Source organism: Equus quagga, chromosome 1 (genome assembly GCF_021613505.1).
Source record: "Equus quagga isolate Etosha38 chromosome 1, UCLA_HA_Equagga_1.0, whole genome shotgun sequence".
NCBI lineage: Eukaryota > Metazoa > Chordata > Mammalia > Perissodactyla > Equidae > Equus > Equus quagga.
Genome location: NC_060267.1, coordinates 164183243 through 164208595, shown reverse-complemented (window position 1 = coordinate 164208595; position 25353 = coordinate 164183243). Strand labels below are relative to the sequence as shown.

General features: G+C 46.2%; 1 protein-coding gene across 1 annotated transcript in view; it reads left to right on the top strand.

Moving 5' to 3' along the window:
* The window catches only part of GALNT15 (polypeptide N-acetylgalactosaminyltransferase 15), a 43799-nt gene extending 34818 nt beyond the window's left edge, over positions 1-8981 (top strand). The window contains exons 9-10 of the mRNA XM_046639973.1: positions 3949-4092; positions 6928-8981. Of these exons, the coding sequence (XP_046495929.1) occupies positions 3949-4092; positions 6928-7074 (291 nt within the window). The 3' untranslated portion in view covers positions 7075-8981. The remainder of the gene's footprint in view (positions 1-3948; positions 4093-6927) is intronic.
* The last annotated feature ends 16372 nt before the right edge of the window (positions 8982-25353 follow it).

Sequence of the window (25353 nt, the reverse complement as noted above, 5' to 3'; positions counted from 1 at the left end):
AGGAGCTCATGCCCCATCTGAAAGGACAGCTGCACCTGCCCAGCCCCAACAAATGGTTTTTGTTTGTATGAGAGTAAATCCAATGTTATAAGATCACCCAAAATTTTAAAAAACACTGGAAATCCAGAGTTTATGGAAAGCTCCCTATTTAAACTAAAAAAACTATAATCAGAAGTCAAAGAAAACCTGTGTGCAGGTAAATTTCCACCATCTGGACCAGCCAGAGATCATCAGCCAACTAGAACCAGAGATGGGAAGTGGGTCCCCTGAGCGGGCACTGTCAATGCAGAAGCACTGAGGGAGCCACTGGAACGGGAACTGCTCCCCGTGCAGCGGTGCCTCCGACCACCTGATGGGACTCTACTGTCAAGTCTCACGACCTCTGGTGCTGAGTCCTGGCCCAGTAGATGTGTTGCGACTTTCAGGCATTTAAAGGCGATCTATGGGAGCCGAAGTTCCCAGAGGGGGAACTTTATCGCACCACAGGAGCCTGGGGTGTGTGTGTATGTTTGTGTGTGTGTGTGTGTGTGTGTGTGTGTGTGTGTGTGTGTGTGTGAAATAGAGAGGGAGGGCTGAATTTGGAGCAGACAGGCCTCCTGGCTTCAGGGCACCATCTGCTCCTCTTGCCAGAGGAGCTTTAAGCACAGATGGAGTCACTGGCTCCAGGTTTCGGAGCAGTGGCCTCGTTCAGAACATTTCCCATGCACAGAGCAATTTGGTCTGTGAAATTCCTTCCATAGCAAGGAAGGCTTTCATTCCATGGTCAGAAGGAAGGCAGAGGGTACAAATGCCCCTGGAGAGAGGAGGGAATGGCACATAAGCTCTACTGGGATGCCAGGGCTGGCAGGAGCCTCTCCCCAGAGTGGAGGGCTCTGACTTGCTTGGGAGCACGAGACAGCACTGAAGACCAAGTCTGTGGATTTCCCTGAGGCCCCACTCTGCAGCATGGCTGGACCCCTCAGTACACAACAGGAATGAGGCTGCCCTGGTGACAACAGAAGCTTATGGCCCAAAGGGCAGCCACAGAGAGATGTTGAACATGACTTGCAGGCACTCTGCCCACAGGGAGAGGCCCCTCCTTGAGCCAGAGTTCCTGTTCACAGTGTATATGGCCCAACACAGTACAGACTATTCGAAATCAATGCTACGCCTACTAGGGATGGGTCAGTCTAGTGGCTTGTCCATTCCCTGGCCGTAGTTTTTAACCCTTTTAGGTTATATCTTGAGGTTGCCATATGGGGGCAGGATCAGCTCCTGAACCAAAATTTGGTTCCGCTATTGAGACTGATGACCCCACACATGCAACAAGAGAGACTGAAAAGCACTACTGTTCACTTAGTGAGACTTTCTTGGGAAGAGCATGGCATGCTCACAAGCAGGCCTGAACCGGCCCAAGGGAGCAGGAAGGGGCGGTGGCTTTGGTTCCCGTGTGGGTTGGGCTGGGCCGGGTGCTGGCTTCCAAGCTCAGGCTGGGCTTCTCTGGTTTGAACTTCCCACCAACAGTAGAGAAGGGAGTTCCAGGGCTTTCTTATGAGCTCGCCCAGAAGTGGGGCAAGAGGAGGAGGAGAAGCAGTGGGGCTTGAAGCTCAGAGGTCACACATCAGCCACGGACTCAGACTCTTATTACAGTTTACTTGCTTCCTTTAAGAAGTTGATGAACTCTCAGGACCTTTCCCCAAGAAAAACACCACACACCGCACACCACACAAAATTTTAACAAGTTCCGGGGGTTCATGGATGCCTTGAGGCCCCATGGGGGTCTAAAATTCCTGGTTCATAACCCCCAGAAGCTGAAGGAAAGAGGCAAAGGGTGGAATCCTGCCTCTTCCTGTAGCCTCTAGACTGGTAGACTTAACCCCTTCGAGTGTCCTAGGAGAGAAGAAGAAGGTAGAAGTCAGCAGAAGGCTCTAGATGCAGCAGGGACATCCCAGCATCCATGTAGGCCCCTTGGTCATCAGAAAGGTCTCTTTATATCTTAGGGTATATCTTCTCTTCAAAATTTCCATCATGGAATAACTTCCCAAGGTGGTGGGAAGCCTCAGTGATGCTGGCTGAGGGTTGGTGGGTCCACTTCTTGTCGCAGCTTGGATGCTGACCTAGAAAGTCTAGCCTGCCCCCGATCTCTCTCCTTTCAGCATGTGACTGGGGCCTTTGCATTAGGCTGTCATATCCCAACGGCCTCTGTTAAACATAAACAACAAACTATCAGTTCCTGGAGATGTTGATCAACTGAGTCAGGTGAGGCCCCAAGAACCTGAGGCAAAACCCAGAACATCTCCTGGAAGGTCTTAAGTCCAGCCCTGAGGAGGACCACCGGGGGCTGCACTTGGCCGTGCAGGCCCTGGGATCATGGGGGAAGGCCCCGGGCCTGCAGGACACGTGGGGAAGCAAATGCTCAGGATCCACTTGGCCTCTTTCAGCTTTGCCCTTTACTAGTCTTCCAGAACACACTGACAGGAATTCACATCTGACACAGGGGAGGAGGACATAGATATAAAATGCCAAGTGAGGAAGCTGTGTAATGCGGTGGGAACAACTCCCCACTTTCTAGCCATGTGATATCAGGCAGGCGTCTGAACCTCTCCGAGTCTTTGTTTCCTCACCCGCAACTGTGGATAATGAATCCCCCTCATGCAAACAGACTGTTAGCTTTTTGGGGTTTTGATTCTTGTTGGGGAGAAGGGATTAGCAAGGACTTCTGTACTCAGCAAAACTGTGAACTAGATACGCCGAAAGCACCTAGATATGCCATATAAAAAAATAAGAAGAAACACCCTCTTTTGTGCATAAGTAACTGAGTTTAGGGCAAAGAGAATCTCCAGGGGCAAAAAATCAAGAGGCAACTGAAAATAGAGCCACAGGGCATGGGCCAAGTGACCCACCTGGGGTGAGGGGACAGTTACTGTCAACCTCAGGAATCCAGAGGCATTGGTTTCATGCAGGGTGAGCGATGAGATCCCACCTTCAGGCCATGAGAGAGGAGAACTGGGAATGAGGCTCCCGTAAAAAGCCAGCTTTGAGTGTCAAAGAGTAGCCTACTTATGAAAAGTTTGACTAGAAAAACCCACCCACCGACACAGGAAGATGACAAGGAAGCTTGTCTGTCTCTACAGGGTCTTTGCGTAGGAGAGAATTACTCTCTCCTGAAAATTTCGAGGCATCTCATGTTGGTTTAGGGTTCAAATTTACATGAACTGTGTGGTCTGGGAGTCCTCAAGCAGGACTGGCTGCCTAATTTGTGGGGCTCAGCGCAAAAAGGAAAATGTGGGGCCTATACTTCGGCAAGTTTGAGAATTTTGAGACAGTAACAGCAGAGCATGAAACCAAATATATTAAAGCAAGAATATTAAGCCCTTCTAAGCAGGAGCCTCCATCCAACTGTACGGGTCACAACCCTGTGTCCCAGCCACAAAATTAACATAAAAATTAGTTCTGGCTGCGCTTGGCAGGAACAAATGGAAAGTGGGCTTCTTACAGTTGAAGGCCTGCAAATGTGTGCACAATCCAGTACCACAAAACACCAGAGGAAGTGACAACCACAAGCGAGAGTCAGTGGACCCAACAGACAGCAGGAAAATCAGTTACAGGGCCAAGAAGAGATCTTCTCCAGAAAGAGATCAACTTGGGCCCCAGAAGTATTCCTTATCTGTGCTTCCATCAGTACACTCACAAAACACACAGCATGGCCTCGCCTATGGGGCAGTAAATAGAGTAATGGAGGAACATGCTAGAATGCATAAATATGAATGCAAAAGAAGATGGAATGTTCAGATGCCAGGGCTAGTCTAGTATCATATTTGCGGACCTGACTATGAGATACGGTCTTGCTGAACCCATAGAATCTGAAGATTGCCCCTAGACCTCAGCCCTATGGTGAGCTCTCCTTCCCTCATCTCCAGGTTGGGGAGCATCTTCTAGCTATGCTAATAACCCCTGCCTCTGTCCCAGGACCTGAAGCACACTGGCAGGAAGGAGATCCGCTTTGGCAGCCCACGGTACCTGTGCTTCGATGTCAGGAGAGAGCAGGTGATTCTTCAGAATTGCACGGAGGAAGGCCCTGCCATCCATCAGCAGCACTGGGACTTCCAGGAGGTGAGTAATCCATTCACAAAGGGCTCGGCAGTGTCACTGGCTGGCACTGTGTCCCAGGCTCTTTCAAGGGGTCGAGTATTACTTTACAGGCCTGTGCCTCTGTGTTGAGCTTAGTGGCATGGCACTAAGGCCTCAGGGGGAGGTAAAGCCAACCTTGCAGCAAAGTTGGGCCGCCAGCATCTTGAAATGTACCAATTTGCCATGTTTCTGTTTTGCTCTGACCTTGATCGTGGCAGAGAGAGGAGGCAGCCTCTTTTTAAAGTTTATTAGCTCAGATCACAAGTAGGACCATGGAGCACGTTACAGAAGCAGTCAACCACCTCGGTGGTGTGGTTTTAGGAGCAATGGAAAAGCCCTTCCCTACTCTATCACCAAAATAGTTGTGGCTATAGATATCATCCTCTTCCTTTGCAAGTTCCTGTGAGCATTTCATCGTTTTAGTAAGACTTTGATTCCTATGACCCCAGAGAGAAGCTCTGGATCTTTTCCAGAGGTTATGTATCAATAAAGAGGAAAAAGGAGGAATGCAGGTGTTTAGGGAGAGTGAGTGGATCCCCCATACAGCATTGGGATAGGAAGGTGACAGTATCAACAGTAAGTGTCCATACATAGCTTTGCACCTCAAATCCTTCCTGAAATGAGTTAGGGTATAAATACGCAAGCAAATAAGTACACACATTTTTAATTTATTTTGTGTGTGTGTGTGTGTTTGTTTTGTTTTGTTTTTGAGGAAGATTAGCCCTGAGCTAACATCTGCCACCAATCCTCCTCTTTTTGCTGAGGAAGACTGGCCCTGAGCTAACATCCATTCCCATCTTCCTCTGCTTTATATGTGGGACGCCTACCACAGCATGGCTTGCCAAGCGGTGCCATGTCTGCACCCGGGATCTGAACTGGTGAACCCCAGGCTGCCGAAGCAGTACGTGCGAACTTAACCGCTGCACCACTGGGCTGGCCCCCTACACACATTTTTAAAAATTTTCTTTTCTTCAATTTTTGCTTGGGAATAAAGAGGGTAAAATAACTAAGCAGAACTCTGTGCATTGGTACTCTTAAAGCAGGCTGTGAAAGAAGAACATCATACGGTGGAAACTTAAGCTGAACTCACAATAAGCAGTTGAGAACAAAGCTCTTGGAGCTTTGATACCAAGTGAACCCAAGACTCAGGGGCCCAAATGCTCAAAGAAGTCTTAGACATCAAGTTAAGGTCCTTTATGAATGATCATAAAGGATCATTCTAAGCAAGTCCTCTGGATAAGATATGTTTTAGAAACAGCATTGAAAAATAATACGTAAAACATTAGTGACTAAAATGTACCTGGCATCTTTTAGGCATTAAAAAAATAAGACTTCAAAAAAGTATTATCATTTGGCCATAAAAAGGAATGAGGTACTGTTCATAGCAGCTCTATTCACAACAGCCAAGAGGTGGAAGCAACCCAGGTGTCCAATGATAGATATGAATGAATAAACAAAACGTGGCATAAACATACAATGTATTGTGATTCAGCCTTTAAGGAAGGAAATCCTATTTGCTACAACATGAATGAACTTTGAGGACATTACGCAAAGTGAATTAAGCCAGTGACAAAAAGACAAATCCTGTATGATTACACGTAAATGAAGTATCTAACGTAGTCAAATTCATACAAACGGAACGTAGATTGGTGGTTACCACGGGCTGAAGAGAAGGGAGAAAGGGAAATTGTTGTTTAATGGGTACAGAGTTTCAGTTTTGAAAGATGAAAAAGTTCTGGAGATCTGTTTCACAATGTGAATATACTTAACACTACCAACCTTTACACTTAAAAATGGTTAAGATGGTAAGTTTTATGTTTTGTATTTTTACCCTATAAAAACAAGAAAGGAAAAAAAGAAACTAGGTACTATTTTATGCAACAGCATGGATGAACATTGAAAATATTATGCGAAGTGAAAGAAGCCAGTCACAAAAGGCTATATGTTATCTGATTCCATTTAGATGAAATGCCAAGAATAGACAAATCCATCAACACAGAAAGGAGGTTGGTGATTCCAAGGGCTGAAAGGAGGGAGGAATGGGCAGTGCCTGCTGGTGGATAGTGGGTTTCTTCTTACCGGGATGAAAATGTCTGGTATTCGACAGTAGTGATGGTTGTGTATACTTTGTGTATACACAAAAAACCACTGAATCGTACAGTTTAAAAGTGTGAATATTATGGCATGGGAAATATAAATCTAAACTAACAAATAAATGGACATTATCAGTATTGTTGATTATGGTTGTTTAATAATTGATTTCTTCTTGAAAAGGGGATGGCTACATTCAACATTAAATCTGGTAGATTTTGAACAGGAAGCAGCTGTAGTCTTCCAAACATGACTGACTGGCCTTTGGTGGGTCCTAGAGAATCTGCTCTCTACTACAACCTGGTGGCAATCGTACTAAATTGCTGGCTTAACAGAGGGCAGAAGTTAAATTCAATCCTTTTAGAAGCAGAATTTCAGAGGTACAGCAATAACAGTGACAGTCACCAATACAGCATAAAGACTGAATGTGCTATATACACTGGCATCCTCCTTACCAGAGCTCTCTGAGAAATGGCATGATTACACACCACAATAAAGATAATTAATTAATGAACCCAAGGCTCTGAATGATGCCTAAATTTTAGGGCTACCTAAATTATATTTTATATTAACCAAAATACTAGAAAATGCTGCTTACCAGGCCAGTTCACATTACCTCTATTATTCGCTTAGTGATTAGCACAAATCTTAGAAATATCTTTCTTTGCTGACTGATTGCTGGGGTCTGACTGGTTTTCTTTTTTTCCTTTTCCTCTCTCTTTTCAGAATGGAATGATTGTCCACATTCTTTCTGGGAAATGCATGGAAGCTGTGGTGCAGGGAAACAATAAAGATTTGTACTTGCGCCAGTGTGATGGAAAAGCCAGCCAGCTGTGGCAATTTGACAAAGTCAACACTGTGGACGAAAGATGAAGGACAGTGTCAGAAGGAAAAGAGGAGTTTGGCCATCAGAGTTCAACCCCAAGGGAACTAAAAGAACATGTGTATTTCGTGGAGCCGACCCTTTTGTGTTTGTGCTCCTTGTGATAGTAGAGAAGACGGCTCCGTGGATGAATATAAAAATGTCTCTCCTTCTCACATCTTATTTCATTGGCTGCTGGCTATTTTAGAAAAAGGAAAAAAATAATGGGCTCATTGTCTCATTCTCTTCATCACTAGTAGATGATCATTACATAGCACAGAAGATTCTTCATTTTTTTCCGTTGAGCACTTAACAATTGCTTTTATCTCTGACCAAGGAAAGGGGCCTGGACATTCTCTGGCAGCACCTCCAGGATATGTAAATCCAGTCTACCGATTTATTTCCAATGACCTTACCTTGGATTGTCTGTGCAGCCAACCATGAAAATTAAAGTGCAAAGAGGATAAAAACGCCTGACATCCCAAAAACTTTGGATTAAGCTTATTAGGAAAAAATTCACATTCATTGGTTGAGCCATAGCTCAGAAGAAGAAAGGGAAGCGTCTGAGAGAAGAGTAAGGTTGGAGGGAAGATGGAAGAGAGCATTAGCCCAATTCTCCAGCTCAGTCTAGCGTCTGGAAAGAGGCAGCAGACCTGGCATAGGATGTTTTCATATTAATGAGAATTTCCTCAGAACTTTCTACCTCCATTCACTCTGCCCTAGCCCTTCTCTAGCGTGGTGAACCACAACCAGATTCTCATGCAATGTGTTTCTCTTTAGTCATTGGTGTTGGAAGCATCACTCAGACTGAGCGTTCACACTAACAAAAATGTATACAGCTCAGAAACTCTCCTGATGCCCTCTTGCAGGGTTTGCATCAACTGGATCAGAAATAGCAACCTTCACAAACAGGCAAAACTCCCTGGAAGGGAAATGCCAGTGTCTGAGCCAAAATTCTTATGAGAAGAAGCAGGGTTAGGTGTTAATGTCCATGAGGGTTCACAGGGCCATCTCTGAGCTTGCAGCCTGTCTGAGACACCCAAATGTGCCCACAGGTTGAGCGTTCACAACCATGGAAGAACACACCTCCACTAGAACAGAGCCAACACTAACAAGAGTGGAACGACTCTCCTTGCTGTGACCTGGCCTACCTGGTTTGACCATAAGTGTTGCTGAGTGGGGTTGGTTCTGCTATTAAGAAGACACCATTCATGCACATTTCTCTTTCAAATAGAATTCATTCTCCACGTGGTCAACTTAGAAACCTCCTCTCAAAGATGCTGATCTCCTTTGGGCTATCTCAGAACACAGTGTGTTTCAAATGAGAAAAACTAAGTAGGAAGTGAGGGTTGCCAGACAATACCTATCATAATTACATATTCCTTCTCCACCTTTTCGTCAATGACCCACTGCATTTCTCCTTCCTCACACTACCCTCTAGACCTGTGTTAGTAGCCACTACCCACATATGGCTAAATGTAAATTCATTAAAATTAAAGAAAATTTAAAACTCAGTTCCTCAGTTGTACTGGTCACATTTCAAGCACTCAATAGCCACATGTGTCTAGTGGCTACTGTATTGGAGAGCACAGACATAGAACATTCCATCATTGCAAATGATTCTATTAGATAGTGCTGATCTAGATAGATTCATCATCCCATGGAGAGAAGAGATTCTAGCCACTGTCTTCTTCCATCAGACTTGTCTATATTTGAAACAAATTCCCCTAACATCCTGTGGCTGAGATGGAGCTAAAAATTCTCAGATGGCAACCTTGTAAAAGGCATTAATGGTTGAGAAGGGAAAATTAAACAAGACCTCTATTTTTTTTTAATGAACTTTATTATTGGTATTATGGGTGTTTAAAGTTGCTGCAATAAATTAATATAATTAAATAAAAGGCTGAATTCAATTGTATAAGTTGTGTTTGACAGTAATTAAGAAAAGGACCCAGATGGCTTATTGCTTAATTGGTTGAACAAAGCAAGAATGTAGTGTTTCTTGCTTCCTTAACCATCCCTGTGATTTATTTCTTTATTACAGAAATGGCTGTCAACTCGGTCCCTGGCTGGTACTTACAGACCCTTAATTTAAAGAAAACAGATGCCTCTATTTGGTTCTAAATGATATTCAACCTTTTCCTCATAGTGGAACTGCGTTGTTCAAATTTCCTTCTCTATGAACTTCGCTTTGATATTATCCAAAACGACCAATGTAAAAGTAGAGAAACCTGGCAGTTGGAAGATTTGATTCCCAAAAGTTTGATCTTCACTTGTCCACTTGAATTTTATGATAGGAATTCATTGTTTGAGTTTCAAGATTAGGTTCCAGCATCACCCCCGCCAAGTTCACCATCACTATTAAGTATCCCCCTGGGGGGATAGAGAGTTTTCAGCCAGCAGTCTGGAGTCCAGCACTCTTATGCTATTTCACAACAGTAAGAGCAGATGTCATCCCTGGAGGGGCCCTGATCTATTTCCTCTTTGGTCTCAATGCCATAGATCCCACTGGCCAACTCAGAATTCCAACTCCCATAGACATCAAAAAGTCCCACAGGTCCACGATGACAGGGCTGTCACTGCACCAGAACTTGACATTATTAGAGGTCATGTTATTATGCTCATCCTGAGAGGGTTCCATTTTCTATTAGAAAGGCCAGTTTCTACTGGAAAAGCCAGTTGGACACCAAGTGATCTGTGATCAGTCACCAGATCTGGACAACTCTATATATTATGTACACTATTTATGCTTGTTCTGTAAAACCTTTTTTAAAAATGCAACTTATTTGTGACTACTTTTGGCCAAAGCCCAAAGCGCCTCCAAGTCCTGCCCTGATTGTTCAAACGCCTTGATTTAGGCATAATTCAAATGATTACATTAAGCACAATAGCCAAGGAAGTGATATTTCCAGAATTCTAGAACCATCTGCCATTTCTGTATTAATAACAGTCCCTCCAATCTCTAATCTCCTTATAGTTTCAACCCCTTCTTGCACAAAATGTGCTCTTTGGATATGGAAGTGTGTCCTTAGCATTGTTTCAACATTGTGACGATTTTTACTGTGGGAGTTCTTTCCACAGGTCTGGGATGTTTATGTTCTCTCATCACCAAAGGCAATAATACCAATACATAATACCAATACATTAGGCTATCACAACATATAAGCAGCTTGCCTGAATTTATTTGGCTTAAAAGTAGAATCATCATGGGGCCCGCCTGGTGGCGTAGTGGTTAAGTTTGCACACTCTGCTTGGGCGGCCCAGGGTTTGCTGGTTTGGATCCCGGGCGTGGACCTACCATTGAATATCAAGCCATGCTGAGGCAGGTGTTCCACATACAAAATAGAGGAGGATGGGCACAGGTATTAGCCCAGGGCCAGTCTTCCTCAGCAAAAAAGAAGAGGATAGGCAGAGGATGTTAGCTCAGGGCTAATCTTCCTCAAAAGAAAAGACAAAGGACTATCATGCTGACTTCACCCCTAGAGTGATAGTTTGCAACTCAGCCCAAACATATCAGATCATGTTTGAATATTAAAGTTTCCCAACAATTCCCAAACTGTTCAGCAAACTCACAGTCCACTGACATTCCAGAACCCACGACAAATGCTAAAATGCTACAGTTCTCTCTCTCAGGAAGAGGACAGGGTCAATTCTGCTGCAGCTTGGGCTTATGAAAGCCTTTTACCTTTTCAGTAAAGCGCGACCAGAGGGTAGGGCACCCCTTATTGAGAGACCCTCAGGAAGGCACTGCTGATCATTCTCCTTTAGGAAAAGGCCAAGGGTGGCATTGCTTACTGTTTGGTTTAAATAAGATCCAAGAGAGCCTGAGTAGCTGTCTTTAAAGTCGTAACCTGCCCAGGTGCACCAGTGCTGACCCTGTTCAGAGGGTGGAGAAGTATCTGTTGTGTGGGAGCTGGGCAGCTATTGGATTAGCCAGTGCAATTCTTCAGCTCTAGCCATGCGACCACAGTGGGAGCTATCTAGTTCCCACCACATGATTCCACCCCCTTCCTCCTGCTGATCGGCTCTAGGGAGGATGTCTGACCCAAGTTGAGTCAATCAGCACATTCCCCAGTAATTTCGTTACTGAGACTAAGAAAGCAGTCTTTCTACAAGAGACTTAAGAGATGATATGAAAATGTATGAGCTCTCAGCAGCCTTGGTTTCTGTATATGGCCCTATGAAGCAGATAAATCCAGTCTGGAGAGAGAGAATTAAAGAGTAGGGGAGGGACCGGGAGGCAAACATCCAAATAGGAGCGGAGGAAAGAGATGGAACATCTTGATAGTATTCAAGTTGCTGGTTCCAGTTTGTTCCTGAGGTCTTGCTGGATCTCCGTCCTCAGAGTCCATGAGACATCCCCTAATATGTTGTTTAATCCAGTGCTCCTCAGATTTTATTGTGCTCACAAATCACCTGGGGATTGTGTTAAGGTGCAGATTCTGATTCGGTGGGTCTGGGGTGGGGCCTGAGATTCTGCATTCCCAATGAGCTCCCAGGGGATACTGATGCTGCTGATGTGCAGACACTCTCTGAGCAGCCAATGTTTAAACTATTCCAATAGTTTTCTATTGTTACTTGGAACCAGGAGAGTCGTCACTGGGCCAGATCTTGGACTATTCTCTTTTGCTTCTCAAAGATCTCTTTCTGAATCCACATGGTAGGATGGTTTGATCCTGTATTGTATAGGACATCACCTCTTGTTCAATGTAATACAGCCATTTTTAATTCATTCTCCTCTCTTCCCTCAGCACTCTTCCTCTTTCTCATTCTACTAGTTCTACTCTTTTGACCAGGGGAGTTCTTTACCTTTTTTATTGTTTTTGCTGTTTGTTCTGTGGTTGTGTTATGCCCTCCTCGCTTTCCTTATCTCGCCCTCAGCTTCCCTCTTTTTCTCATCTCTGAGCAAAGCTACTTTTCCAACACCCATGTTCTTGTGGTATCTTTTATCTCATTCTCCTTTTTCCTCTGTCCAGCCCTCTATGCTCCTCCATCACCAAGTCCTACTGGCAAATCTTGATGGAGTGAAGAGAGTCAGTTTCTTCAAAGAATTTCTAGAGCACTGAGTAAATCAATTAATTGCTCAGATTTCCAGCTCTTCTCAGCCTCAGCTCCTCTCCTGGAAGAATCCAAAGTGTGAAAGAGCAGAAAGACCATTTAATATGGATGTGGGATGAAAGAGCTACTAGAGGTGCTGCTGGTAGTGGTGGGAATATGGCCCTTGTCTTGAGGAGGCCGTTGGGGTTCTGGCAGGTAGGTAGCCCTCTAGAGAGGATCTACATAGATGCAGCTGCAAGGGGCCCTCTGGAGATGGGCCAGGATCAGTGGCCTCTGAAAATAGCCACATCTAAGAGCCAAACATGAGATTAGATGATCAGAAAACAAATCCTGCCAAAGCTCAGAATTTGATTCTCTCAATCCTTAAATTAAATCTCACAGTAAAGTTAAAGTACACTTAACTAAGAAAGGGACGCCACATTCACCCATCAACACCAGAGTCTGTGACATAGTGTTTTGACCCCGCCTACCTTTCTCTGGTCTTATGGCTTCAGTGTGCTCCTGAAGAACTTCCAACCATCAGTATTTGCATTTCTTTGCCTGAGGGTTTTTCCCAAAGCCAAAGAAGATGGCCTTATGATGTGGGGCAGGCCAGACATGCCTTGGAAGTCACCCCACAGGACCAGCCCTCAACTGATGACTGACAAGAGTTGGAGTATAAATACCTCAGCTTCCTCACCTCTCTGGGAGGATAACTCCGAGATATACCTGTTCTACAACATTTCCTGGAGTTACCAGCGAGATTCAGCTCTAATCGCCCACAGTGGTAGCTGGCTTGATAATACATCTTTCATTGGCTGCATTCCCATCCATAACTCTCTACGGGTGCTTCCTAAGCTCACCTTCCAGATAAACCACTTGTACTCAAATTCTTATCTCAGTGTCTCCTAATGGGGAAATTCACCCTAAGACACATGGCCTGGCCCATCGTAAGCTTCCATCTATGAGAGGTATTTTGCTCATCAAATTCCACTCTTTGTTTATCAGTAGTCCAGTCCTATGCACCAGATACCCCTACTCCCCTGAGTTGAACTTACTCCACCAAACTGCAAGACCAGAGTGTGGGCTTCTGGGCAGCTGTGTCCTGGGAGAAAGAGACTGAGGAAGGGGCAAGGTGCTCAGTCGTTATCCCAAGCCTATCAATAATATTAGACATTCTTCCTCCCTAGGGAAGAATGAATGAGAGGCGGAGAGAGGCCACAAGTTTGCCATTAATTAATGTCCCTTCTTGTAGAAACCTGAAGCCTAGGGAAGCAAGGTTCCTTCTGCATCACAAAAACATTCCCTCTCATATTCCAGTTATTTTTCAATAACTGGTACATACCAGTGTTAGAGGATGTACAGGTGAACTACGTAAGTCAGGAGTGGAGAGCATGATTGCTCTCCATGAGAAAGTGAGGGGAATTCAGATATGAGGTGGGTATTGAGGAAGAGATGGGCCAAGCAATATGGTGAATACCTAAAGAGCAAGATGATGGAGGAGGTATTCCTATGGGAGCAGAAGGGGTTGCCAGAGGGATTTTCAGAGTTAGGTGTTTAGTCTTCAATATAAAGTTGTCTGCCTTATTTCCATCACCCCAAACTTTTAGCCAAGACTTCTGCACTGACTATTGTGCACTATGTTGGAGGATGGGAATCAAGGAACAGGGCTGAACCCCTGGCCAGGACAGAGAGGGAAAAGAGCAGCCTTTGCAGGTTGGGTAGACACCAGTGAGACTGGGGGCTCAGTGGAAGTGGAAGCAGGGTGACATTGTATAGAGAAGAATTAACACAAATTCTTGCCACACACCACGACAAAGTGCCAATCAAGATAAATTCACTTAGGTAAGATAATATTTTTAAATTATATTAGTCTATGAACTAGAGTGAAGACCAGCAAACTTTTTCTATAAAGGGCTAGATAGTAAGTATTTTTGGCTTGGTGGGCCCTATGGTCTTTGTCACAACTACTCAGCTCTGCCATAGCAGCACAAGAGCAGGCATGGACAACAATAAATAAATGAGCATGGTTGTGTTCCAATAAAACTTTATTTACAAAAACAAGTGGCTGGCCAGATTTGGCCCATAGCCATAGCTTGTCATCCTCTGGACCAGAGTACATGGCCTAAGTGCAGAAGGAAATTAATTACAGATTCTTTAAAAGCAAACAGAGAAATATTACCAAAGAAATTATAAGCTTGAAAAATACAAAAACAAAGTGTTTCTTTACTATAAATAAGAAAAAGCAAAGTAAAAAGAGTGGAATAATGTATAGGATATGTTATTATTATAAGCAGGATCCAACCCTTTTTAGAGAGAAATAGGAATAAACAAATAATTTTTTACATCAAAATACAAACACACTGTAGCCCATGGTCTTTTTTCTTTGGGAGGCATACAGCTTCTACAGTTCTTCACTGTTAACAGAAGTTGGGCAGAACAGGCTTTCTTAAGGAGACCACAGGTGACAACAAGAACATCAACATGGAAAGGAGGGCTGCCAAGAAGCAAAGAGTAACTCTCAGCATTTTAGTCGTACCCGTAGGATTAAACTACACTAACAGATAAAACCTGACACTCAAGTTTCTATGTTATTGCTATGAAGAAACTCACAAAGGGCAATGCGCACACTCCCCTACCCCGACACAATTCTCTTGCAATTGGGATGTGTAGACAATCAGATGCAAGCTCTTGTGTGGGGCAAGAGCAATAATCCCTGTGTATTTATATAAACCCAGATCCCTGGCATCAAGTTTGCCAGACTTCAAAACACAAACAGCAGGAGTCAAGCCAAGTAAAGGGACTTCCAACAGCAGGGCTTGAGGCCAGGGCTGTGCCAGGCCAACAAAGCTCATTCCTAGTCCTCTTAAGCCAACATGGGCCCATAAAACATGTTAAAGCCCAGACCCAGGCGTGCCTCCTGCCTGTTATAATCTATGCTTGGGGCTGCCAGTCCATCATGCCCCTTCAAGTGTCAATGTTGGCATGTCCAAGTCTGGCTCCAGATAAAACGAACAGCCTGAGGCGCCTCCTCCTCCCCACACTCAAGGACAGTGTCAAAGCTGTCCAACCCCATCTCTATTCCTCATCCTATTGATCTGCTCACCACACTGCTGACACCACTTGTCATTGTGCAGTCAACCTTCACCATGCACAAGGGACAGGCAGCTCCATAGCTCTGGATACCCAGATGGAAGACACAGCTGAGGCCTACTGACTTCTATTTTGGAGAAATCTCATTTTCCCCATGTGGTCAGATGCTAATGTAATGAAGGATGAAAAGCCCCTCTTCTTACTTTTCATTGGGAACATTATTTTCTTCTTCAGTTGACTCTTTGAGAATATCCTTGACCACTCTCCACGGGAGGCCCTTGCACATAGCTCTCGGTGGTGGGCTGGTTTGCTTGGTAGTGGAGCTACAATTGTCTCCCTGAGGCTCCAGCTCTGTGCCCCTGACAATGACACTCCCTCACAGATTCGTTTGAGCAGTGGCCTTCCCAAGTGATCGGGTCTCAGCACCCTCCTCCAACACACCTGCCACTTCCTCGCATAGCTTCCCTATGCAGCTGACCCTAGCCTAACAGGTGGGATCCAGATGGAAACATGATACTTGTTGCCTTGAGATTGCTCTTGTCCTACATTGTTTTTCAATATGGCTCATGGTGGAATTATACTCCAGACTGAGTGATAGGCTTTTTAGCATAGAGCCATGGTCCATACTTCCTTGTTTCCTCCTTAGCACTTAGCACGGGGCTGGATGCGTGACTCCAGGGGTTCTATCATGGAAGAGAAAAGAAAACAAGATTTGGGATACAGAAAAATGAAATTTCAAGAGTTAGGAGGAAAATCAAGCAGGAGAATTTTGGACACTAATTGGGCAATAAACAATAAGACCTCTGAATGAAGATATGTACCCATCGTCAGAAATAACAGTAATAACAACCACAAGTGTTACGTCTGTGCTAAGTTCTTTGCTCACATTATTTCTTCTGATATTTACAATAGGCAAACAAAGTCAGTACCATTATTATCCATATTTTGTATTATCCCTTTCTATCATTGAGAAAAGTGAGGTTTACGTAGATGTAATTTCCCCAAGGCATTACAACTAGAAAGTGACGCAGCTGGATCACAAACCCCAGTCCATCCGGTTCCGGCCTTCACTTTTAGCCTTTACATTTTATTGTATCTTAGCATTTGTGAGTGAAGAAAATAAAGTAAAACAGTGACCTTCCCAATGGGAATGGATGAGAATAAGGACCAAGTTGTTTCGGGATCTACCAAAATCAGAAGCATCAGTTTGGATGAGTTTAGGTGCAAGTGACGGAATAACCAACCTTCAGGGGCTGCAGAAATAAAGAGCTTTAGTTACCTCACATGCCCAATCCAAAGGTAGGTAGTTTGTACTTGGTACAATGGCTCACGGATGTCATCTATGACCCAGGCTCCTTTTAATCTTCCGTTCACCATCCCTGTTGACTTTTGATTCTGGGATCTCTCTCCTCCATGGTTACAAGATGGCCACCACAACACCAAACATTACATCCTTGCCCCACTATCCCAAATGGGAAGGAAGAGAGTCAGCAAAAGGAAGTGCTCGTCTAACACCGTCTCTACTCAGACAGCAAGATCTTTCCCAGAAGCCCCCCCAGCAGACTTCCCCTTCTATCTCATTGGCCAGAACCATGTCATATGGTAACCTTTGGCAGCAATGGAGGCTGGAAAGTGACTAGGAGGGTACCCCAGAAAATGGGTAACGGGCTGATCACACTGCCACCCAGAACCTCCCTGGGTTCTGCGAGTCAAGAAGATGGGTGGTTGACTGATGGGCGGCCAGTCACAGCATCTGCGTTAGGGGGATGACTCCTCTCTCGGGCAAGACTGGGCTCTGCATTTTTAAAATCACTATGAGATGAAAATGGCAGGCCACTGAGACAGAGATCTATAAAATTCTGTGCTCACATCTTCTAGACATTATCTAATCAGCTCCTGCCGGCTGCCCAAAGGTAGGAATCTTAGTTGCTCCAGAACCAGCTCAGTTTCCTCAGTCTGGGGAATGGGGAAAGCATGAGGGTGCCTGCCACTGGATCTCACCCTCTACCACCAGAGTTGGTCAAACACTCTAAGAAGCAAAGGTGTTTTAATCACTTTTATTACACACCTTCTGGAAAAACTGTGGCCCCAAAGTACCACTGAATAAAACTCTTCCTTTATTCTTTTCTCTGAGAAGCAGGTTTCTATTTGCTTTCTAAAAGAATCATAAAAAGCAAGTCAGCATGGCTTATAAAAGTAACGGGGGGAACTTCCCATGGGATTTATAATGATTTGCCTCCTTTATTGTATTTCATATGGGAGTATATGGTATAGGAAGTTGCTTGGGAGTTTTGCTAAAACAACAGTTACAGCCTGTTAACCCCTCTGCTCCCCCTGAGAAGGGAGGAGCCACTGTCGGATAGTGCCAAGGGGCCTTGGGGTCTTCTCAAGGCTTTCTCATAAGGCAGGGGCTTAAGACAAAATCCTCCAACTCTTTGCTTCTAATCCTCTCACTCTTGGTCCACTCAGCAACCACGGAAGGTGACAGCATCTGGCTGATACCCATGAGGGCCGAGTTGGAAAGGCCAAATCCTTTCTGTGCTCTGACAAATCTCAACGGCTGGGCTCTAGGCGGTCTGCAAGGCACAAAGGTAAGTTCTGAATGACATGTTTACTGTTAGCAACCCAGATTATAATCCTCTTTCTAGAGTGAATTCTAGACTCTTAGGGTCACTTCCCAAATGAAAAAAGCTATAAAATTTTTTGAACATTGATTATACACCAAGGATGCTTCTAGATCCTTGTCCCACATGTTTTCTGACCTGTAGCTTGGATGACCTTGATGTGTCACCCCTGAATCAGAAAATTGCAAAATATCATCTTCGCTGCATATGATGTCAGCACAGATGGGACAGAGTTGGATGCGTACCCTCTGGTTTCTGGACGGGCAGAGATATTTAAAAAACAATTCCAGGAAAGCAAACAAATGTGCCTTTTGATCCATTTACCAAGTGGGACGCAAAATAGACCTGAATATGTAAATGACAATTATTTTTCCAAAATTGTTATGGGGACATGCCTAGCATTCCATGACCCTTAAAATACATATTTGTGAAGTGATAATCCACCTATGTTCTCATAATTTCCAGGTGTTTCTCTAGCTTTGATTCCTCTCTTAAACCTCAGATTCACTCCTTCGAGCACCATCGATCTACCCCGAGCTCAAGTGATCCTGCAAAAGTGCTCCCCTGCTGGAATCCCCTCCGCTTCAGAATAAGGCCTGGCTGCGAGACACAGCCTGCCTACAAGGTGCTTCCTGACCTGGCCTCCACCCTCTGGACTCACCTGCTGATACTCACTGCACCATCTCTTAACACCAAACTATTTGTATCCCCCAGTACGACACTCTTTTTTCTTGTCTCTGCTTTTGTCATGCTGTTCCCTCTGTCCAGAAAGCCCTTCTCTCCTCTCACCAGCTTGTTCTCACCCATCGTGCAAGACTCAGTTTGGACATCACCTCTCCACAGAGTCTCCCCAAAGCCCCAGGCTGGGCTAAGACCCCCTCTTCTGGGGCACTGTGTATATAATCTGCCCGAACATGGACCAGCCTGTATTAAAATGATCACACACATTTCTTCCACTAGACTAAACAAATTTGCCCATCATTTTGCCCAGAGTCCCTTGCACAGTATCTGACTCTTGTTAGGCATGTAATACATGCCTGTCCAACTTGAACTGAAGTGGTAACAGCATCATTCTTTTGTGTCTGGAGTGAAGCAGAGTGAAAGTGAGAAAAGAAAAGTTACAGAACTTAAACTCAGACACCCAGAAGCTCTTATAAGAGGGTTTTGCCCTGATTACTTTTCAGTCTTCCAGAGTCTTTGGACAAGGAGACAAGGATTTTCAGTAAACTAAAAATTTTTTTAAAGAATCCACAAATCTAATTCAGTTACATGAGAACCAAAGGAAACTTTTAGTAAAAGCAGAATCACCTTTTTTTTTTTTTACAATAGCTCATAAAGGGACACAAATCAGGTCAGCCAGAGTGTGCTGACTGGAAATGGACTGAGTACAAGTCATTGCTCTAGATAAGGAGAGCAAGGGGAAACACTTCAAAGTGCCTGGAAGGGAAAGCCATGGAAGACAGCAGTGCAGAGACAAGAAGCAAGCCCTGCTCACCCCCCGCCCCCAGCTCCCCCAAGGCCTGGCATTCTACCTCGAGCTGTGGGTTTCAGAGCAAACCAGGGAGGCGGGGACACAATGAGGACACTGGTTAAAATTGGGGGGAGAGGACAGCAATTACTTAAGCGTGGGAGCAATGGATTCGCTAGGAAGTGTGAGGTCTTCATGTTGCAGCAGAACAAGTGTAGCAGGAACGGATTCAGTCCCCACACTCAAACACATTGGCCTTCCGAGCTCCATGGTGCTAGGCGGCAGAACTCAGTCCCGGTGAACGTAGGGTTCCTTGCCCTGGACCTGGTCTGAGTCCCCGGGGCTTGCGCAGCGTCAAGGCGTCAGAGGCCAGGTGGGCATCTGCTCTTTGGTTTACACAAGTGGCTTCCGAATCTTCCCCATGAATGTCTGGAAGGTCCCTCTGTGCCAGCTTTCTCTCAGCTACATTCATCTCTCGTTCAGGGTCTAGAAATCGTGCTGCTCCCTGAGCCTCTCTGGGGCCACGGAGACCCGGGGGGCGTGTCCTGCCCCTGTTCTCATCTCCTTGGTACTCCCAGGGGCCGGGAAGTCATCCATTACGCTGCTGCCTGCACCACACTGGGCAACGGGCACACCCTCTGCCCACACTCACCGCACAGCCACCCTGGCTTCCGTGCCACGCTGAGACCAGGGACATGCTGGGGTCTTGCCGCCTCCTCAGGTCCTCCCCGGAAGCCACGGATTCACTCTGCACTTGGTGAGCTGGGCTGGCCCAGCAACCTTCTCCAGGCCCAGGCCAGCGTCTGACTCCTTTGCTGCTCTGCCCACCTCTAGCTAGACACATCCATTCTGAGACAGCCAACAGGACTGGGGCATGTGTGGAAGTTTTGTTTTGGCTCCTCAGGAGAGCTTCAGAAGCTGTGGGAATACCCCAAGCCCCTCGGAACCCAGGCTTTCACATTCCCAAACTTTCCTTTGAATTTTTATTTTGGCCCTGAGGCAGTAAATGCTATAGAACAGGTGGGGCCTGGGCATCTGTGTTTTTTAAGGATCTCCAGATGATTCTGAAATGTAGCCAGGATCAGGGGATTCTGATGCCCTTGCAATATAGCCTTATCAGGTGATTGTCCTTCAACAATTGCAGAGGCCACAAAAAAACTAAACTTTATATTCTTCACAATGTGAAGAGAAACTAGGGGCTGCATCATTTGAGATTCTTTGGATTACAAGCAACAGAAAATCTGACCCAAACTGGTTCAAGCAAAAGGGGGAAGTAATAGATTCATGTAACTGGCAAGTCTAGGGATAGCTTACCTTCAGGTCCAGCTTGATCCAGAACTCAAAAGGGATCACCAAGATCCATGACTCAGTCTGGCTTCCTCTGGTTTAGTTTTATTACCTGGTCCCCTAAGATGGCCACTTGACGGTTTTCGACTTTCCCCATGGCCACAGGAATTCCAGACCTCACATCCTCCTACTATACTGTTCTAGTGCTCTATTGCTACATAACAAACTAGCCCTAAACTTAATGGCTTAAAACAACTATTATAGCTCATAATTTTATGGATTAGGAGTTGGGTTCAACTAGGTAATTCCTCTGCTTCGTGTGGCATCAACTGGTGTCACTCGGTTGTATTCAGCCGGGGGATGGTCTAGTCAGGAGAGTCCAAAAGAGCTGTACTCACATGCCGAGTCCCTCGGCAGGAGCGACTGGCAGGCTGGGCTCGGCCGGGCTCTCCTCTCTCCATGTGGGCCCAGGGCCTCACCCGTGGTCTCTGCAGCAGGGCAGGCGGGTTTCTTACACGGTGGCTCAGCAGCCCCGGAGATCAACGCAGGAGCTGCCAGTCGTCTTAAAGGCCAGACTTGGATCTGATAGAGCACCCCTTCCCCTATTCTCCACTGCTCAAAGCAACCACGGATCAGCCCAGATTCAAGAGGAGGGGACAGAGTAACAAAAAGTGTGCTGCCGTCTTTAAACCGCCACCCCAACAGGCCAGCAGCAAAGACTGAGTCAATGTTCCAGGATCCCCAGCAAAAGCTCTGAGGTTCATGCTGACTAAACTGGCTTTGGGAATGTCCCTGTCCCTGAGCCAATCTCTATGACCAGGAGCTTGGGAAATTTTGACTGGAGCTGGGGGTGGAAACAATCCCAGCCAACACAGGGCTAAGAAATTCTGTAGAGAGGAGATGGTGGTGGGTGGGTCCTGGGGAGGTGGGTTGGTTTGGGGTAACCCAAGAGCAGACCTGAACAAGGCCTTGGATGCAGGAGCTTTCTTGGGGAGGTGACCCCAGGAAGCAGCAGTGAGGGAGTAGGGAGAGTGGGACAGGGAGGGAGGGAGAGCCAATGTAAGGGCGCTGCGAGCAATGGGGCTCAGTCTTCCTACTCTGACATGCCTACAGAACATTTTCCAGAATGGTCCCCCTGAAGGGCAGCAGGCGGGGAGGTTTTTCCACCAGTTCCCCTCCTTTACTGGTTGGAGGTTACCCCTGGGGGCGGGGCATTAACTCCCTCCAATGCACCTTGCAGGCTGCACTTGCAAGAGCAGAGTGGGCTCCATGGCAGAAAAGTGGGGAGACTTGGCTTTGACCTTCACATGGTACAATATGAGTTTGAGCCTGCATGGAACTGTCCCCCAGAGCCGAGGCTGAAAGCCAAGGAGGGCCCGGGATGCAACACTGGGCACCAAAACATCTGCTGCAGAGCCAACCAAGAAATGCCCCCCACAGGGTCGGAGCCCAAATTGCCTCTCCAAATGGCTCCCAGGGAGCACTTCAGCCACTGATGGAGACCCAGAAAGCTCCTCCTAGGCTTTGGATCAGTGCTGGCCATCTTCCCTTTGGGACTGTTGATGTCCACTAGTCAAGACCACCAGGATCACACCTTTTGTTGAGCAAAGTTGGGTTTATTGGCGCTTGTGGCAACGAGGGAGACCACATGACATGGGGAACCATGGATGTCCCAGTAGGAAAGTGCTGAAAGAGGCTTATGAGATCAAAGCTTGGGTTAGGTAATTTTGAGAAGGGTTCTAGGAAGCATAGTCTTGCTTTGGATTGGGAGCTGTCAGAAAGTGGGGCAATTTTATGATTGGTGTCTTGATAATTTGTATCTAGGAGGTAGTGGGAGAGCAGAGCCGGCCTAAAGCTGTAACTGGCAACCGCAGACATTTGCCAGGAGAGGGGGCTCTCTGGTCATTTTTGAAGTGTGCCCAGTGTTGTTGCTTTTGTCTCTGCTCACACATGATGACACTGTGGTCTTGTTTTTGCCTCACTCCATCATGGTCACGGTGAACTTGTCTGATGTTGGTGTTCCGTGAAATTGTGTATAAGTCGGGACCGCAGCCTAGGATGGGTGCCGTGCCTAGTGCTTAGTGCCTTTTTCCTTCTCAGGTTTCGTATGACACAGGCTCTGTGCTCTCATAAGAGCAATGGGTACCCTCATTAGCCCAGCTGCACGGCTCTCAGCAAGAATCAACTCATGGCGTGCAAGGGGCAAAATAGACACAGACCGACAGACCCCTTCCGTCTCTAGGTGTGGCTGGAGACCTTTGAGTGGATTTTCTCTCCCTCCTCAGTCACTCACAGCTGCGATGCTCGCGATTGAACCTCAGAGCAATGCCAGCAACAAGGAGACTGACAGGGCTCGCCAATCCACGTCCTGCCATTTGTTTGAGGGTAACAAGGCATGATGGTGACAGCTCAGATTACACTCCTAGACACAGAATCCTTAAACTAAATGAGCCTGGCTGTCAGGGAGGAGAGTGACAGGCATTCCACGTGTTGCAGACTCTGCTGCTGGTGGTAACCATCACAGGAAAACTTTAAATGGGACTTGCATCCTGGAGAGCAGTTTCTGAAGCAGTGTTTGTGCGTGGCCGCTTAGACGTTAGAACGTTCTGTAAGACACTGCTGGAGACACCTCTGGTGCCTGCATCACTTGCCCTCAGGCCACCTCTGTCTCCAGTGGCAGCTCCTGGACAGCTCTGTGTGGCTCTGATTCCCTCAGCCCTGAGATAAGGGTCTTCTGCATTCTGCCCCAGGGGCTTCTTCCTGGCTTATGGGGAGAGTTAATACCCTCAGGGCAACTCTCAGTCACCTAGGGGACAGGAACCAGTGGATAGATGCCCCAGCATTCATCTTTGGGGTGGAGAAATCTAAGAAGCACTCTGTACACTTCTCAGAGAGGTCCTGCAGAATCAAGCAGCAACTTTGATAACATGTCCTTGTATTGGCTTTTCCTTCTTCCCCATCTCATTTCCTCACTCCCACACTCCTGCTTCCCAGGGTCACCTCCCACATCAGACACCTGCACCCAATCCTTGTCTCAGGCTCTGCTTTTAGGGAAACCCAAATGAAACCACACAGCTTGATGCCAAGTACATTCGTTCTCCACCCTAGGGCCACAGAACTAGAACAGGGTCCAGCCATCCACATGCCTCTGGCAATCCTGCCACTGGGCCCTTGGCCCTGCTATGGGCCTGGTCCTGCATCCTAACACATTGAGCAGTTCTTTCCGGTTTTCTCCAAGGGGTCAGCCTTTCTAGCAGGCACCTTTTGGTGGCACGTGGCTGAACTGCACATTAAACGAGCTCAGCCCTGCGGAGGCAGGGGAGAATCATAGAATACTGAAGCATCTCATGTAATTGAAGGAAGGGTCAGACAACCAAACTACAGGGAGGCAAGGGAGCGGCAGCCACGCCACTGGCTTCTTCCCATGGAGAGGACTGAGGCCCCAAACAGCTCAGGAGGCCCAACTCAAAGAGGACAAACGCACAAACACTGTAAGGCACAGATTTCTGTAAGCTCCAGGAAGAAGCTTTGTGACTCTTGTTCACTGATTAACCCAAGTGCTTAAGATGTATCTGCAATATGGTGTAGTGTTAATAGATCTTTGCTGAATGAAAGGAAGAAAGAAATAGGAAGAGGAGAAGGTGGGAAACAGAGGAGGTGGGGTGGGGGAAGGAGGTTTGGGGTGGGATGGACGATGAAATTATCTAGCCCTCAGCTCTGGACGGACGCTGCTCTTTCCAGGGGTCACGGCTGGTGATGCAGTCCCGTTATCCCTCCCCTCGGAAGCCTGCTGTGGTGGCCCGCTGCTTGGGACAAAAATCCGACCTGCCTAGTGTCACATGCAATTCCCTCACAGCCCAGCCACGCCCGCCTCTCCTTCACACACTGTCCCCTCAGGGCACACCGTCCCGCGAGCCCAGGGCCATTCTGAGGGACCTGTCCTGAGCCACCATCACTGTTCCTCCTCCAGAGAAAACATCGGACACGTTCCCAAAGGATTTTAAATTAGTTTTATGGGGAAAACATATTATAGCAGAGCCCAGGGGGGAGTCACGGATCCTGAACACATAGTAACACTCTTCCAGCCCTGGAGGGGAAAGCAGAACATCATAGAGCTAAAAAGAAAAGTATTTCTATCAATGAATACAGCAGTGGAAGGATGATAGGAGTAAAACATTTTAAATAAAAATTAGAGGGAACAATTAAAATTGTATCTGATGAGTTGTGTGGCCTGAGGTTCGTAATTTTGCTGAGAAAACTAGAGAAGTACGAAATGTCCGTCTTCCAGTGTTGCTGCTGCTACGTACTCTTCCATTATTTTACCTCTTCCGAATGCAGCTTTTCATGCCTAAATGCATTTGAACAAGAGTAAATTTTGGATGGATTTGGACCTGGGGTGTGGAGGGTATGTTTTATTCTCCAGCATCTGCAGTAGTGTGTGTGTGGGGGTTGTGTGTGTGTGTGTGTGTGTGTAAGACATTCTACTATACTGTAGGATGCTTGAAGACAAAGTCTTATGAGCCATGGCATAGAAACATGGTTCAACAAATATGTGTTGAATGAATGCATGAGAGAAGAGAAGGGTAGTGACTGTTGAGCATGGAGTATGTGTCTGAGCCTGTGCAAGGCGCTTAGCACATGTCATCTCATTTAATCCTCACAACCACCCCGCAAGGTGATTTTCATCATTCCCAGTTTATAGAAGGGGAGACTGGCTTGCCCAAGGTCACAAGACTAACAAAGGATTCAAATTCCACAATGTCAGATCTCAACGCCCTTGC